Consider the following 15,893-nt stretch of genomic DNA (forward strand, 5'->3'; position numbering starts at 1 on the left):
ACCTCTATGAATTCGCTAAACTGATCAAGAGGCAAGGAGGTCTTTGTCTTCACTTTCCAAAAACCTTAGGGGGAAAGGAAGCATTTCCCTGGTATCGTGGGCTATTAAAACCAGCCTTTGAAGTAAAACAATGTGAAGTAGTTCGTCGGTTCCAAATTGAGCATCCATACATAGTTTTAGATTGATGACAGCATAAAAATTTACTTCAGCTGCCAGAAAATGTTCCTCCAATGAACGTTGATGCTGTGAGCAACAGAAAGCGGTCAAACATAAATGAGCTATGAACTGTGGAGTATCGTTCACCTCCCACAGGGCTGATTGAAGGGCTCTTCACATGCGGGCGGCTGTTGGAAGATACTGATTATACTCAACGTGCTGTAGGTCTCAAGGTCTTTGCCGTGTCTAACTACTACACATCCTGTATTCATCTCTCACATATATGGTACACCTTAAAACCTGCCAGTCTGACACAGCTACTACAATTTGTCAGCTGAACTTTAATTCAGGTTTGTCTGCTTGGATTTCCTTTCCAGATCAACTGGGGCTCAGCTGCACTCATCTGTGAATCATCCTCTTGTCTATTTTCCATATACTGAAAGAACTTCATAAAGAGAAGCCCTCTGGTTTTTACTCAGTGTGAAAAAAGATAAAATGGCAACAAGAAGCAAAGAGGCCATAAATGAGAAAGGAATGTAACTCCAGGTTAAATTTTTGGGTTTGTTTTATAGGCATTTACAAATACTTTTATTACATGTATTTACTGTTACTTATACCAGTCCATGAAGTGAGAAAAGGTGACCCACACAGTCTACATAGGTGGTCTTGACGCAGTCTTAACACTGTGATCCCAGGCACACTTTGGCTTGATGTGCCACTATCGGCCCTTCTTCATTTTGGCCACCTTCTCTTTGCGCTTCTTTACATGCTTCGGCGTCTTGTTTCTCCTCTTCTCTCTCTGGGCCTCCTTTGTGAGTTTCTTTCTTTCCTGAAACACAGGAAATAGCACAGGAAATAACACATCATGCCATGTGATTCCACTGCAGGATCAACTCAGACAACATGATGGCACACTGGTTAGCATGGTCACAAAGGACATGAACATTTAAACTTCATGTTCATCTTTTTAAATCTGAGAAGAACGCAGTTGTGGTTTAAAAAAAAAAAAAAGAAGGGGCCTGAACTGCTCCAGTGAAGTATATGTCTATATAAAGTAGCAGATGCTGACCCTCACTGGAGTTACAAATTAACATCTCTCTAGAATGAAACTATACTCATTGTTTCATGTATTACGCATATATTTAGGGGACAGCTTGTAGCATAGTGGTTAGAGCTGTTGCCTTTGGATCTTAAGGTCGCAGGTTTGATCCCCAACTCCAGCTGTAGTACTCTTGAGCAAGGTACTTACCCTAAATTGCTCCAGTAAAATTACCAAGCTGTTCGAATGGGTAAATAATTGTAAGCTTGTAATAACTGAGATGAGATGTACGTCGCTTCAGATAAATGTAAATATATTTTTAAATTTTTTCATTTGGATGACATTTCTTCAAAACTATTAATGTTAATATATTTAAATGAAATTTGTTTAATATCTCAGGGCTATTACTGCAGGAGGTGGAACTCAAACGTGGGTCCTTCAAATGAAAGGCACAACCTCCAGTGACTGATGGTTGCAATCAGTTGTAATCTCTTTACTTCGTTATTTTGGTTTAGCCATTATGAAAGAGACCGGTCAAATCTCAGGCAGCTGGGAGCATATGATGCCCACAGGACGAGTTTCTCCACCCCGAACCCCACCAGATACACCTCCTGCTCCAGCTCTGCCCGCCTGCTTCTCACCTTCCTGTCCATCTGTGGCTCCTCGTTCTTCTCCCTCCTGGGGGTCGACTCCTCCGTCCCAGATCCTTCACTGTCATCTTCCTCCGAACTGGAGCTCCCATCCTTGCTGGAGTCCTCCAGGAGAGAAGGCACCTTGAAAGGAGAACGGAGAGATGTTAACACACACACCACTGCCTCATGACATGACTATTCAACACAGTAACACAGCACAAAAAAGATGACTGCACTTTATGCTGAAATGACTTTATGCTGAAAAATAAAACTCAAATTAAAAAGAGGAAACTAAGCAATTCTGACTATCCTGACATGTGGGTGTTTACTGAATGACTGAAGAACTGGTGTATTGCTACTTTTAATATTCCTCTAAAGAGCTTGTATCCAGTGTGGCACTTGAACACACTACTATGGCAATACTGGTGTTCAGAACAAGGCAAACGCATACACTGTGCACATACTACACACACACTGCACAGTTACAGGCAGGCAGGAGGCTGGTCTTACCGTCTGCACTCCAGATAGGTCCTTCCGCAGCCCCGTCACCGTCTGGTACAGGATCTGTAAGGAAAGCACAGGTCAGGTGAGAGCAGAGCGATGACACACCTTCCACACACAACTGTTTTAGCCCAAACTGCGGCAGGTTGGGCTCTGTTTCAGTGGACATGCTGCCACGACTCACGTTGTCATTCTGGACGTTGAGCGAAGACTCCTCCTCCCTCATCTTCATCATATCTTCCACATCCCGCTCATAGTTGCTCACCTCTGTCAGTGTGCGGGGAATGTAGGCTTTTTTGAAAACCTGTGAATTTTGAGGACACGCAAGGAGGGAAATGTTACATTGCAGGTAAAATTCATAAAATGTGTATTGATACCTTAGTTCAGTAATGCTGCTGCTGAAAATGTTAAACTCACATTTACACTTGCTTGCTCTTGACAATCACTTACATTACAGCAGGGTCATGGTGGTCTGGATCCTGTTCCACAAGCATAATGCACTGGGCTATGCAGGATAAACACTGGACAACACTCCAGTCCACTGCAGAGTACATTTGCTCATTTATCTGACAAAGCGATGTAGAATGTTAAGCTAACTAACAGCAGTGAGATTCGAACCTACAGCCTTTGGATGCGAAAGTGGAGGCTTTAATCACTACACTATCAGCTGCCCCATTGTGTAGCCACACAGATACAGCAATGGGCAATTTAGAGTCATCAGTTCACCTGAAGCATGTCTCTTTGGACTATGGGAGGAAACCAGAGCACCCAGAAGAAACCCACATAAATGGGAGAACACGCAAACGCCACACTGAATGAACGAGTGTCAAACCTAAGCCTGGTTTTACAACCCAGGAACTTTGAAATGTAAAACTATTTACTAAAGCTATAAACAAGAACTTTGAGGGTGTTTCAAACAAATGCATAGACCTACAGCAAGAGCAGCTTTATTGTAACACGTTTGTCCGCATATCACTACAGTCAACGGCATCGTGGGGCGTTTACCTCCTCATCCACCTTGTCCTGATTGGATCTCTCCTCCACTGTTCTGTCAGCTGCGATCTGCATTGCCTTTAAGAGGAAGGAAATCACTTCACACACTAGTACTGCCGTTTTCTAGCTGAACCGCTGTAACATTACCGTGTGCGCATCTCAAACACGAAACATCCTCGACACTGGACACCCCACACAAGTAGCTAAGTGTGTAGCCCCACTGTCCATGACCCAGATGCCAACTGGACCCCTCTCCCCTCCTCCAATCAAACCTTTTCCATGTAGCTGTCAATGTTGTCACTGGTGATGGAGGGGTCGGTGACAAACTCAAACAGCTCCCGAACAGTCATCACTGCCACCTTATGCTTCAGGAAGAAATCTGAGGATGCAGAGGACACAATGCAGCGAATGACAAGGCGGCAGCGGCGACGACGCTTTGTACGTGCTGGCCGAAGTCCCAGCAGAGCCTGACCTACCGTTAATGTTACTGCAGTCCTTTCGTAGGAACTCGAGAGCGTGAGGGTGGTCGTGCTCCACAGACTGCGACACATCGATGATGTAGGCGTCACCGTTGTGATAACTTTGCATTTAAAAAAAAAAAAAAGGCAATAAGAAGTAAAGAAAACACTCCAGTGCGCTGTGCTTGGTTTGCAGAGGAACACTCACAGCATATTGAACTCGCTGAGGTCTGCATGCACCAGCCGTGCCTCCTGATACATCCTCCTCATGTTCTGGATGACCTGCAGGTATAGTTCCCGGGCCTTGGACTCTGAGAGAGGTGTGTTCTTCAAGAGAGGAGCTGGTCTAAACCCAAAGAGCACAAATTAAACCACTAGCCAATCTGACACACCTAGACCATCAGTTGCAATCTCTTTGCTTGATTACTGAGGTTTGAGAGAATAAAGAACCAATAAACAGCCACATTAAAGCCTTCTAATACATTTCAGAAAGTCTAGGGATTTTCGAAATACATATTACATTTATTAAACCTAAACTTACAATTAAGACCACAGAACAAGGCTTGCATGGTTAAAGGATTTAGGTCAAATCCAACTTCAATTTCCACAATTATATGAATTCAAATCAATTTCTTGTCACACAGCACTGCACAAAGGATCTGAGATCATCATTTTTACTTCTTTTTAGCTCAGTCTCTTCCAAACTGACGCATGTGACAAAGAGGCTGGCTGCTGTTGCCCAGAATGCACTGGAAAGAAGGTGGTGGGAGCTCACGTTTCATTCTTGCCGATGAAGCCCATGACGAGGACGTGGCTGCGCAGCATGATGGGCTCTGGGCTGGGGATCTGCGCAGTTTGCAGCCTGAGCAGCACAAGGGCAACACAACCAAACTGTTACTGACAGTGTTTATCTAAACCTTTGTCATCAGGTTTTCTTACCAATTATAAGTGAGAACAGCTAACGTGAATTTGTTGACCAATCATATAAATAAATACCATTCAACATGCAATAAATGGTATATTTCTCATGAAACTGTCCCACTGTCACAAGAAACTCAAAACTACAGCTCATTTTCTTCTCATCTGGTATTGTGAAGCTCTTAAACGCCATTAACATTAAATGACATGGGCTTTTAAACAACCCGTTTCCGAACCTACGAGTGAGCAAAGCTGACCTGATCAAGTTTCGCATCTCCTTCTCTGCCCAGGTGCGCACCATCTTCCTGGGATTTCCTTTGCAGTACCCATGGCGGAATCTTTAAAAAGAAAAAGGAAAAAAAAAAAAAAAAAAAAAAAAACACTTTACTGTTGATAAAAGTAGCCAGTAAAGAACTGCATTTACAGGCAACTGTTGAAAATTAAATTTTTAAAAAAAAACAAACATCATACACAATGTACAGATTTTACCTGAACTCCCCACTGACATATTTGTCTCGGTCTTTAAACAGCAGGATGGAGGTTTTGTAGATCTTAATGGCTCTGCTCTCTCCGTAGGGGGTGGTTGCATGGTAAACATTTGCCTGTTTACATGGGAAACCGATGTCAGTGACGCTTCAGGTGAGGATTCCCAGGCAGTGATCGTTTAGAACACGGACAAAACTCTCCCACAAACTGAGGATTACCCTAATAAATACCCTGCTCTCTGAGACTCATGAGCAAGAGACTTTGTCAGACAACTGGCCTCATGAACAGCGTACAAATGCCACAAAACAGCATCAATCATATACAATCAACTGTACAATAAGATAGTAGATTACAGATGAGAGAAATTTCACCTCTTTGCCTGTGCTGATACAGCCATTGATCTCAGATATAACTCCTCTGCTCAGCATCTTGAAGAGAATCATTCGAGTTCTTGGGTCCAAGACCTGGACAAACCAAAGACAGAACACTTGAATTCAACTGGTTCTGTCTTTGGTTTCTAAACCTTTCGAAAAACCACAGGCACCATGTATCATAAAAGATGAGATTAGTGTAAGAATGCCCAAAAACTGCTCACCCAATACTAATACCAGTGTAAAATCAGCAGGCCATGAAGGGCAGGGCACCCGGGAGGTTTTGGGCTGGATTTTTATTTCTCCTTCATCAGCCACAGGAGTTTCAGTTCCTTTCCTCTGCTGCCTTCAGGCTTCCCCCCCCCAACAGTTGTTTTTAACTGACTACTTGACCTGATTTTGTGTTTGTTACTAAAACCAATAATTATTACTGATGCTGATTCTTCTGTCTTTTTGTACTTAACTTATTACAAGGTCAAAAGCACATTCAGATAATCTTTTCCAAGCGCCAGTTTTAAAAATGAATTCGACTAAAGCAAAAATGAAACAGACCTGTTCGACTGTAGCTCTGTCCGATTTGTCTTTAACTCGATGCCTGGGATTAGAAAAGGACATAAAAAATATCAAATGTTAATAAAGTTATAGAGAAACAGCAGACACACTAAAATATCCACATTTTTCTTTAAAAACTGAGGTGTTGACATAGAAACTATTTATCTGTAGGTGGGGCACTGCACCCAAATTAATACACTGTGACAGAGACTTTGAGAAAGGCAGGATGGCGGTTTACGTACGTGTCTGCATCTCTTTGTCTCTGCATCTCGGTCACTTTGTTGATAACAGAATCGGCGTAATTGAGTTTGTCTGGAAAAAGACAGAGAACAAGACTTGAGAACATCAGGATGTTCAGGACAGGACACAAACACCACTCTAGATATCTAGTATTTGAGTGTCACCCTGTTCTCACCTAGATTAATTTTGTGTTCAAACTTTCTTAGTGCCTTGTCAGTGGGGGTTGACATCTTCAGACTTTTGCCGCTAGGATTCTGTCTATTTGACTTTAAAAAAAATAAAAAATAAATAAAATAAAAACCATTCAGTCGGTGTTAACAGGTCTGCTGTTACATGTGATAAATACATGACATTTTTCACTGGTGGTATAAACTGGTATTGATGAAGGATTACAAGCCACAACAACTTAAAAGATACTAATCAAACAATCGTATTGGTAAGCAAACCATAACAAATCACACTTGCATTTTATGGTTACCAACAGTTTTATAGATTAAATGATCATGTAAAGTGCAAAATAATTCCGTTCCCCGGACCCAGTCTTACCTGCTGACTGGTTCCGGACCGGACGGCTGTGTAGCGTTTGGTAAAATCTCCTCCGGACTCATTCCAATCCCACTCATCATCTTCATCCACATCTTCGTCGTCTTCACTGGAGTACCTACATCTTCCATCCGGCACGGTCAAGTCCACTTTGCCAATTAGTGACTCCAACGCCGCCAGTACCAATCCAGTCTCGTCTCTGAACAGTGTTTTTAAATTAGTGTATCATCAAAGCCCAGACCTGCGAACAGCAATCGTTTCCTTCCTTCCTAAACTGCACACCTGAGGCTTCACTTTGGTTCAATGATGATGTACAGTACAGACCTACTCATATTGCACATATCTACATTTATTGCATTTACTTCTCTCCAAAATGACTTACAATGTTAAGATACTTAATTGTTTACCCATTTATACTGCTGGCTAATTTTACTGGAGCAATTAGGGGTAAGTACTGTAACTTGCTCTAGAGTACTACAGCTAGAGGAGAGATTCGAACCTGCGACCTTTGGGTCCAAAGGCAGCAGCTCTAGTTCAGAGAAGACCCTGGTTATTGTGTACAAATGCATCAACAGAACTGCTCCCAGCTATTTACAGGTCTTGATCAACCGCTACACCCCAACCAGACTGCTTCACTCTTCTACTTCTGCTTGCTTAGTGGTCCCGCACATGAAAAGTAAAGCGTGGAGGTTCTCAGTTCTGTTGTGATGGAATGACCTTCCCCTCTCACTCGGAACTGCTGAATCTCTGTCTACATTCAAGAAGGGTCTGAAAACTCACCTTTTCTGGACCCCCTTTGCCCAAGATCTCTCCAGCTCACGTATGGTGTAAATGCTCATGCGCCGTTACTTTATGAACATCATGCCTAGATAAACCTTTACACAACCGCTACTCCTGTATTGTATGTAAATGTTTGTGTACCTTAAGGCTTAATAAAAAAAAACTAATTGTAGGAAGGTTATCAGGATTCATCTATCCTGCGTTTTATGCACCTACTCAAGCGATAAACAGTGCATCAGTGGAAAGAAACAAAGTAACTGCACTTATCATGATACAGCTAATACGACACAGAGTGACTGTGTGTGTGTCAGAGTGAGTATGTTCAAATTCATTTACCTCATAAAACACAATTAACAGCACAAATATAAAATTACCTTAACTCAGTCGCAGTTCTAACTAGGTATAGATAGTTTTAATTTTGAGAGACAAAACAAGCAGTTCAACCAAAAGAAAATCATGATGTTAACTTAATAATATTTCGATAGTGACACACAGTCAGTTGTTTTTATGTTTATCGCTCGTCGCTGCCTCGGCCGGAGTACAAACCTGTCCTCTTCCTCTGCATCGTCGAACTGTCCGGGGACAATCTCGTTTCCAGACATGACGATGAATTTATGAACAAACTGGTAAAACTGGCGACACTGAAAACGACTCGAATGCGACTGAAGGCCAGGAGACGCACGAGGCGCTTCGCTCACGCCGGCAGAGATCAGTCACCGAGGGGACGGCGACCGAGAAGAACCAAATCTAACGCTGACGAGTGGGGGTGAAACGCGTTTCGGAATGGAGAGCTAGCTTTGTACTGTAATACGACAAAGTATTGCAATCACACATTGTGTACGTGTTGATTTTTTAAAAATATAAGTATTTTACACATAATTCTGTTACATATCTTAAAGATTTAAACGTGATGTTCTGATACAAAATATTACAAAGAATATTTGATTGTATTGCTGCGGTGTATTTTCTCATTTTAGGCTAGCTCATACCGAGTAGAGTGAACTAATGAATCAAACACTGTCAGTAGGACAGTAACGCTGTTTAATTTTTAAAGAGATTTAAAAAAATATTTTGGTGAACACACGCATCATGTTAAATAAAATATATGTATGGTTGTATTAAGTTATGCGAATTACTTTTATTACATTTCGATTTGCTTATTTTGTGTTTGTAACATGGAAACTATTGACTCAAACAATTGAGAAACGAGGGTAAAATACGTTTTCTAACTGAGTCAAGGGAAACCTGCAAACAGGCACTGCGAAACCTATCTGGAGAGAAACTCGGTATTTATCAGGCGTCTACGTACCATTGTGTTACGTCACTGCGGGGAGACGTTCCTGTGCGTCCACGTCACTGTACGTGCGCAGTGCCCCGGATGAACGGCGGTCGCCATTATTGAACGTACGAAGTGGACTGTTCATTGCATTTTCGTCGGATGAACGATGCTGAAGCTGCTGCCGAAATTCCTCTTGCTGGCGCTGTTGGCGCTCCCAGCGAGCCTTCTGCTGAAGGGTAAGCGAGTAATTGTGTAATTGTGTTCTCACATATGCTACTGCTGGGCTTAGTTTGTCAGAATGACTTGAACCGCGCAGCGCCGCCGGTGACTGACTGGCAGCACAGAACCTGTTTTTCAGGCGACTTACTCTGTCTGTAACATATAAATATTCACCTCCAGAATTCCCCAAGAGCCCCAATCCTTACGCCAAAATGTTCTGTCAATACCTGTTACCTGTCGTTGCTAAGGCCTAAGCCGACAGCAGAGCAGTAGCTGACGTCGTGTTCAGTTCACAAGACAAGTTTTAAGTTCATCATCATGCCTGTGGAATCCCTGCTGTTGCTGCCTTGTAAGAATTTAATCATAGTAATAATAAAAAAACACACACACACGAATTGTGTGTTAAAGATACAGCTCCTAAGCAACTGTGACTTTTATGAGAGGGCCAGTGAGCTGTGTGTATGTGTTGGGCTGACGTGTCCTTACAGCCAAGTCAGGACCCGAAGGAGGGAGCCCTTGAGTTTTCTCTCTCTCTCTCTCTCTCTCTCTCTCTCTCTCTCTCTCTCTCTCTCTCTCTCTCTCTCTCTCTCTCTCACACACATACATTGAGTTTGTGTCTATCCTCTGTTTAGTGCTCTTGACATTTTAGCTGTCTTTCCTAGCTATCTTAGATAGATTATAGATAGATACACGTTTATTGATCCCACAAGGGAAATTGTTACAGCAGCAGAACACAAGTCAGATAAATACTTGCAATATATATTTAAAAAACATATAAAACAAGTGGAAAAATACAAGATAAAGATACATGTGCAATTATGTATACTGTTGGAAAAATAAAAGAATAAAAAGTATATTAAATAAATTAAAACAGTATGTAGTGCAACAGTAAAGTGCAAGTTGTACAACACGGTAATATAATCAGTAACAAGATGAACTAACAATAGTGCTGAATAGTTCATCTGTCACACAGAGGTGAGCTGTTGTACAAAGTTATTGCGAACAATAGAAATGATTTCCTGAACCGTTCTTTACGGCAGCGGAGCTGAATGAGTCTTTTAGAAAATGAGCTTCGCTGTCTCTGCAGCGTGCTGTGCAGTGGGTGGGAAGGAGTGTCCATGATGGAGAGCAGTTTGTTCAGTGACCTCCTATTCCTCACTGACTCAAACGTCTCCATGTTCTGTCCACGTCTTACCATTTAGATGTCCAACGTCACCGTGATTTCTGGCTTTTAAACAGCAGTGTATTTGTGCAGTGTCAGTTCACGGTAAATGTCTTCGTTGAAGGAAGTACAGCGGCATCGGGATTCGAACCCACGACTTTCAGGTTACGACAGCTTCCGACGCTCCAGTATCGGCTCTCTCTGCATGATTTTAACTTCACGGGAAGAGCTAGGATGTAAACCTGAGTGCACCAGAGTCTTGCACGTGAGGGTGGGCAAAGTAAATGCCTTTTATACTGTTAAACTGCACCTGTTAAAGTCCATGTGTTGTCATCATTTTTGGACTGCTTGCTCATATTTGTGCAAACCGTATTTAAAATAAGGATCCTTTAAATTTTCATTGATCAGACCTATTGCAGTCCTGGCCCTGTATCCAGAGACGCAACGAAAGGAAGATCTCGTTGCTGTCTGGGCAGTGTTTGCGTATCACCGGTTTGTATCATTTCAGCTGGTGACAAAGCGAGTTTGGTCCGAACATGGGCGGGTGTTTGAGTTCTCTGATTTGCTCAAATGAATTCTTTCCCCGCTTGGCTACTTGAGCAACTGCACTTCAGGAAATTGTGTTTATAGAGCAAGTAGCTGAAAAAGGGAGATGGATTTTGAATTTGGATCAGTTGTTTAGTTCAGTAATTAGATATTTTGATTTTAATTGTCATTCACATACTTCCCTTTAATAAATACCCTTCAGGCCACAACTTTTATCTCATGTGGAGTGAATGCATGTGGTAAAATGGTGTGATGTTGTGTTATGATTTTGGAAGATGCTCTGCACAGGCAATCAGTTTGTCTTCTTGACACAAAGCTTCCTTATTCTGTCATCAATGCGTAAATCAGAAGTGAGCAGATAACATGTTGGGATATCTTGTCATCGGTCACCTTATGTTTAACCTTCAGGATGTCGACACTCCTGCCTCTCCCCTTGAACTCTAAATTCCTCGTTTTAGGGCCTGTAGTTGCAGCGCAGGATGCAACGGAAGACGAGGAGGCTGCAGAGGATGTGATTGCTGAAGATGAAGATGATGAAGCAGAAGTTGAGGATGATGATAATACAGAACTGGTAACACAATTTATCAACTTTATTGTATCCTAATGTTGTGTGCGGTGTATGGATTTTAGCAGTTGCTTTTTTTTTTAATGTGCATTTTCTTTGCATTGGGATCCTTTGACTCTTGGATGCAAACCATGATTTGACTGTCAGACTGAAGAAAAAGAGGAAGACCTTCCTTCAGGAGAGGCAAAGGCATCTCCTAATGCTGACACCACTATCCTGTTTGTGAAAGGAGAAGGTGAAAACCACTTATCCTTGTTTGTCATATGTTTTTTGCCTCCTCTTTATCCACCTGGGTATCACCTTTATCCATAGTGACACACACATTGTAAAAGCAAGATTTTGTGCAAAGAGCAGTGTACTGGTCTGTAGCAGTAGTGGGTAAAGAGACATTTTAGCTTTAGAAAGAATGTAAATTGTAACTAAACATTACTTGTGCTGAAAGGACCTTGTGGGTGCATTTTATGATCATTCTCCTCAGACTTTTATTCCACTAATTGTTGCGACATCTGTTTTTTGGCTCAGATTTCCCTGCCAACAACATTGTGAAGTTCTTGGTTGGCTTCACCAACAAGGGCAGCGAAGACTTTGTGGTGGAGTCCCTGGATGCCTCTTTTCGGTACCCACAGGACTTCCAATTCTACATCCAGAACTTCACAGCCTTGCAGCTGGGCACTTTGGTGTCACCACAGCGGCAGGCCACCTTTGAGTACTCCTTCATCCCTGCAGAGCCCATGGGTGGGCGTCCCTTCGGCCTGGTCATTAACCTCAACTACAAAGACAGCACCGTGAGTGTTTCATTAAAGCTCTTGGTGTCATTCTGGATGTTGCTGCATATATACAGCTGAAACTCCTTGGCACTTTACTGTATTAACCATAAAGTGATGGATTGATTGAATTACATTGGTACAATTTTATACACTGTTCTAATAGGGAAATGTGTTCCAAGATGCTGTGTTCAACCAAACTGTGACCGTCACTGAAAAAGAAGATGGTCTGGATGGAGAAACGTAAGAGATGCCTCCCTGCCACTTGTAAAGAATGAAATCAGGTGTACTCTGTTCAGTTCATGTAGCTTTAGTATCTGCTTTGTGAAATGACTGCATTAAGTAGTCTTGAAAATGCAGTATCGCAGAGTTTAGCCCTATCAGTGTGAACAGCCACGTTATATTGATTACATCTCAGTGCATTGCCATTCTGACACAGAAGAGTAACCAACTGATCAGAACAGAATGCTGAAGAGTAGATTAAGGTGATTGGTGAAAGGCTTTTTAGGAGGTCTGATCAGCTGATTGGTTTTGTGGTAAGTGTGCTGTGAATATCTTGAACACTGGGTACAAATGTTTTTTCTCTCCCCCCTACTCTCCTCAGCATCTTCATGTACGTTTTCCTGTCTGGCTTGGGTCTGCTGCTGGTGGTTGGGCTCCATCAGCTTCTGGAATCCAGGAAGGTGAGTTAAGGAAGACCAATATGCGCACGAAGGGAGCACATCCTTCCTACAGTGCTGGACGATAGAGCGCATAAAAAGTGCAGGTTTTCATTGCAAGGAAGACTGAATCAGCGGCAGCCTGAAATGTTGAAAACGCTTTGACTCATCTTGTAGTGTAGCTTGCAGTTATTCACGGATGTTTTCCAGAACTGACCTGTCCTTACTAGCCATGAGGTGTTGTTCTCCTGCAGGATTCACCTTATGAGATTAGGAAGTGAAAGTAAATATTTTACTTTGTATGTAATTTCATATAGATTTAGATTTGGTTTATCTTCATTATTGTCTAACTGCAGATGACAGAATTGTAAGAAATAAACTGTTGTTGCTAAAGACCCTGAGTCTAACATTTTTCTGTCTGTAGTAGCTTGTAAAGGTAGTAATGTTTTGTTTTAGTATAAACCACTGTGGATAAAATGACTTTGAACCTCTTTATGGCTCCGTTTCTGCTTACAGAGACGAAGACCGGCACCCAAAGTGGAAATGGGCACATCAAACCATAATGACGTGGACATGAGCTGGATTCCTCAAGAGACCCTCAACCAGATCAGTAAGTCCCACGGTTTGGTGTTTGCTTGTTTTGCTGTTACATGTTAGACTTAAATCCGTTGGTTGCTCAGTTTGTAATGTATTATTGTTACCAAAGTGTGTGTGTGTGTGTGTGTGTGTGTGTGTGTGTGTGTGTGTGTGTGTTTGCTAAAGCTGCATTTCCCCCTTATAACATTGGTGGATCTTGGCCTAGACTGGCTAGGAACACACTGGGTCACCCTGAAACAGTTCATTGTGTTCATAACAAAAAGACTGTAGGCTGATGTTGCCCTTAGTGTTTCCAGTACACTCTAATAGTATATTTAATGGAAATTTTGTAAAGAATTTGGGTTTCACTCACGGTTTTGCTCTGCTGCTCTCTTTCCTGTTCACTCGATGCTTTTCTTCCTGCAGCATGTCATTACAGGCATTCCAATTAATAGTCAAGTAGTGGTGCTTTGTGGGGCATCAGCCTCTGGAGGCCCTGCTTTTTCCCCAGTTTGCTGCTGTTCTAACCCCCTCCTCTGCTGTCTCTTCCTCTCTTCCTCTGTGCGTCTTCAGTGCAGAGCAGACGAGGTGAGGTTCCTGCACTTCCTTTGTGGTGGTGGGTAACCAACGAGATGTTTGTGGAGGGCAGGGGGGTGGACCAGGGATGGGGAGGTTCTGGCATGAATGAAATCCAGACATGCATGCTGTCGACTTAAACTGGCGTGCACGCAGGCACAAAGTCAGACCATCCTTAGTACGCAAGGCTGAGATTGATGGTTTTATTTATTTAAAAAAGTGAGCAGCAAGACCCCTTTTTTTTGCCACTGTAGTGTGTGTGTGGGAGGTGTCTGCTTGGGGTGGGGGGGAACAAGCAGTACACAGACTATTAGTGTAGCATTTCTTCTTTGTTTGGTCTCTCCTTTTTTCTCTGTCAGTGTTGAGGACCCCCCCCCCCCCTCCCCCAATCAGTTGCTTCCTAACTTGCGATGAAAGGCTCTTTATCTCGCTTTGTCTTGGCCGCTTGGAGTACAAATGACTGCAACGTATCTTGAATGTGTTCAAAACTCTTTGGGAGACTGGAGTACCTAGTGTGTAAACAGCTATTGCGGATGGGGCCTCGAGGCTTCCGGCCTTGGTAGCTCTTGCCGTCTTGAAGATTCCCTTTAAAAACAAATGAATAAAAAAGAAACGAAACGTGGGGCCTTAGTATGATTCTCGATATTCAATAATGTACGCACACGCTCAAATTTGCCCTGGGTTTGCGGTTACTCGCCCACAGATAAAGCCTCGCCCCGAAAGAGGACGCAGAAGAGGTCCGCCGGCTCCGATGAGTGACGCTCCGCCCCGACCGACGCATCAGACGCAACCGCCGCCCGATCTTGTCACAAGGCACAGCGAGCCAGACGGGGAGGAGCCAACCAGCCACATCTCTGAAATTCACAGCCCCTCATTGTTTTGACTTTAAGAAATGGTTAAATGGGCTTGTAAAGGTTTCCGCTTCCGTAGGAACACGACCGTCTCACTTTCGTGAACGGATCCTATAGCCATCATTTCAATTTGTCCTCATAGCGAGCAAAGTGCTGGTTGGTCCTGCTGAGGGACACAAAGGGTCGTTGTCTGTTGTGCTGCCCAACAAAACTGGAAAAAGCCGGGTGGAGATGTGGTCCAGACTTTTTTTTTTTTTTTCTCTCCCCCCCTCTCTTCCCCCCCCTCCTTAATAAATAAGGCAAGTGAGATTTGACAAACTACCACTGACATGCCCAGGAGTTAATTTCTTCCCTACTCGTGAATTGAAAGCTTTGTGTGCATGGATGCAGGTAATTGTTTTTATGGGCTTCTCTGGTGAAATGTTTGAATATTTTGGTATGTGAGTAGGTTACAAACTGTGACAGACTGAGTCCAACCAGGTGTCCTGTCTATAGTGTTCAGTGTGCCTGCTTTTTATTATTCTGTTAGAACAATGTGACTTAATGTATTCCTTAAGAGGGCAACAAGGACAAGTGTAAATTGAGCATTTTATGCTTGTTTTATTTCCGTTTTGCATATTCCAGAACGCATGGTTCCACTTAACAGAAGTGGCTGAAAGTAAGCTCTTCATTTTTCAGTCATGCATTGACCTGTTTATTATTTTATTTTGCATGTCCTTTAATTTAAAGTTTGTGGCTTGGTATGAGCTGCACTTCCAGATGAATTTCAAGCTCTGCACCCCTTACCCCTTCAAAGGTCGCCCACCGTGGCTTTTACATGCCGGCTGCAAATTTATTACAGCACAAGTCCATCTACTTGCTTTGTCTTCGGTTATTTAGCAGGACTCGTCGCATTGGTGGCTAATGTACAACAGGATTCATCATCCTATCGGGCCGTTTTCAATAGTGAGGATGCTAAAGTATTTTGTCCCTTTTCTTGCCCCCCCTCCATTTTCAGGCAGTGACCACTGAACGAAATGCTAAATTC

The 15,893-nt window shown here is 42.8% G+C and overlaps 2 protein-coding genes across 3 annotated transcripts; one reads left to right on the top strand and one right to left on the bottom strand.

Moving 5' to 3' along the window:
• Positions 1-679: 679 nt before the first annotated feature.
• riok1 (RIO kinase 1 (yeast)) lies at positions 680-8,376 on the bottom strand. The gene is made up of 17 exons (XM_018741719.2): positions 8,216-8,376; positions 6,893-7,088; positions 6,522-6,612; positions 6,349-6,418; positions 6,107-6,149; positions 5,555-5,647; positions 5,187-5,299; positions 4,955-5,035; positions 4,555-4,641; positions 3,988-4,125; positions 3,798-3,901; positions 3,594-3,700; positions 3,334-3,399; positions 2,513-2,632; positions 2,338-2,391; positions 1,837-1,968; positions 680-985 (listed from the first exon to the last, which is right to left on the bottom strand). The coding sequence occupies exons 1-17, from the start codon at positions 8,269-8,271 to the stop codon at positions 875-877; spliced, it is 1,662 nt and encodes a 553-aa protein (XP_018597235.2). The 5' UTR covers positions 8,272-8,376; the 3' UTR covers positions 680-874.
• Positions 8,377-9,037: 661 nt separating this feature from the next.
• ssr1 (signal sequence receptor, alpha) lies at positions 9,038-15,703 on the top strand. 2 transcript variants are annotated; one of them, XM_018741740.2, is made up of 9 exons: positions 9,038-9,184; positions 11,334-11,446; positions 11,588-11,675; positions 11,963-12,225; positions 12,371-12,447; positions 12,809-12,887; positions 13,380-13,473; positions 14,013-14,027; positions 14,719-15,703. In XM_018741740.2, exons 1-9 carry the CDS (start codon positions 9,115-9,117, stop codon positions 14,772-14,774), a joined length of 855 nt encoding a protein of 284 aa, XP_018597256.1. In that variant the 5' UTR covers positions 9,038-9,114; the 3' UTR covers positions 14,775-15,703. The 2 variants fall into 2 exon arrangements, with proteins under 2 accessions (XP_018597256.1, XP_018597257.1); XM_018741741.2 differs by lacking the exon at positions 14,013-14,027 and having other exon boundaries at positions 9,039-9,184.
• Positions 15,704-15,893: the final 190 nt, after the last annotated feature.

Source organism: Scleropages formosus, chromosome 7 (genome assembly GCF_900964775.1).
Source record: "Scleropages formosus chromosome 7, fSclFor1.1, whole genome shotgun sequence".
In the NCBI taxonomy this organism is placed as follows: domain Eukaryota; kingdom Metazoa; phylum Chordata; class Actinopteri; order Osteoglossiformes; family Osteoglossidae; genus Scleropages; species Scleropages formosus.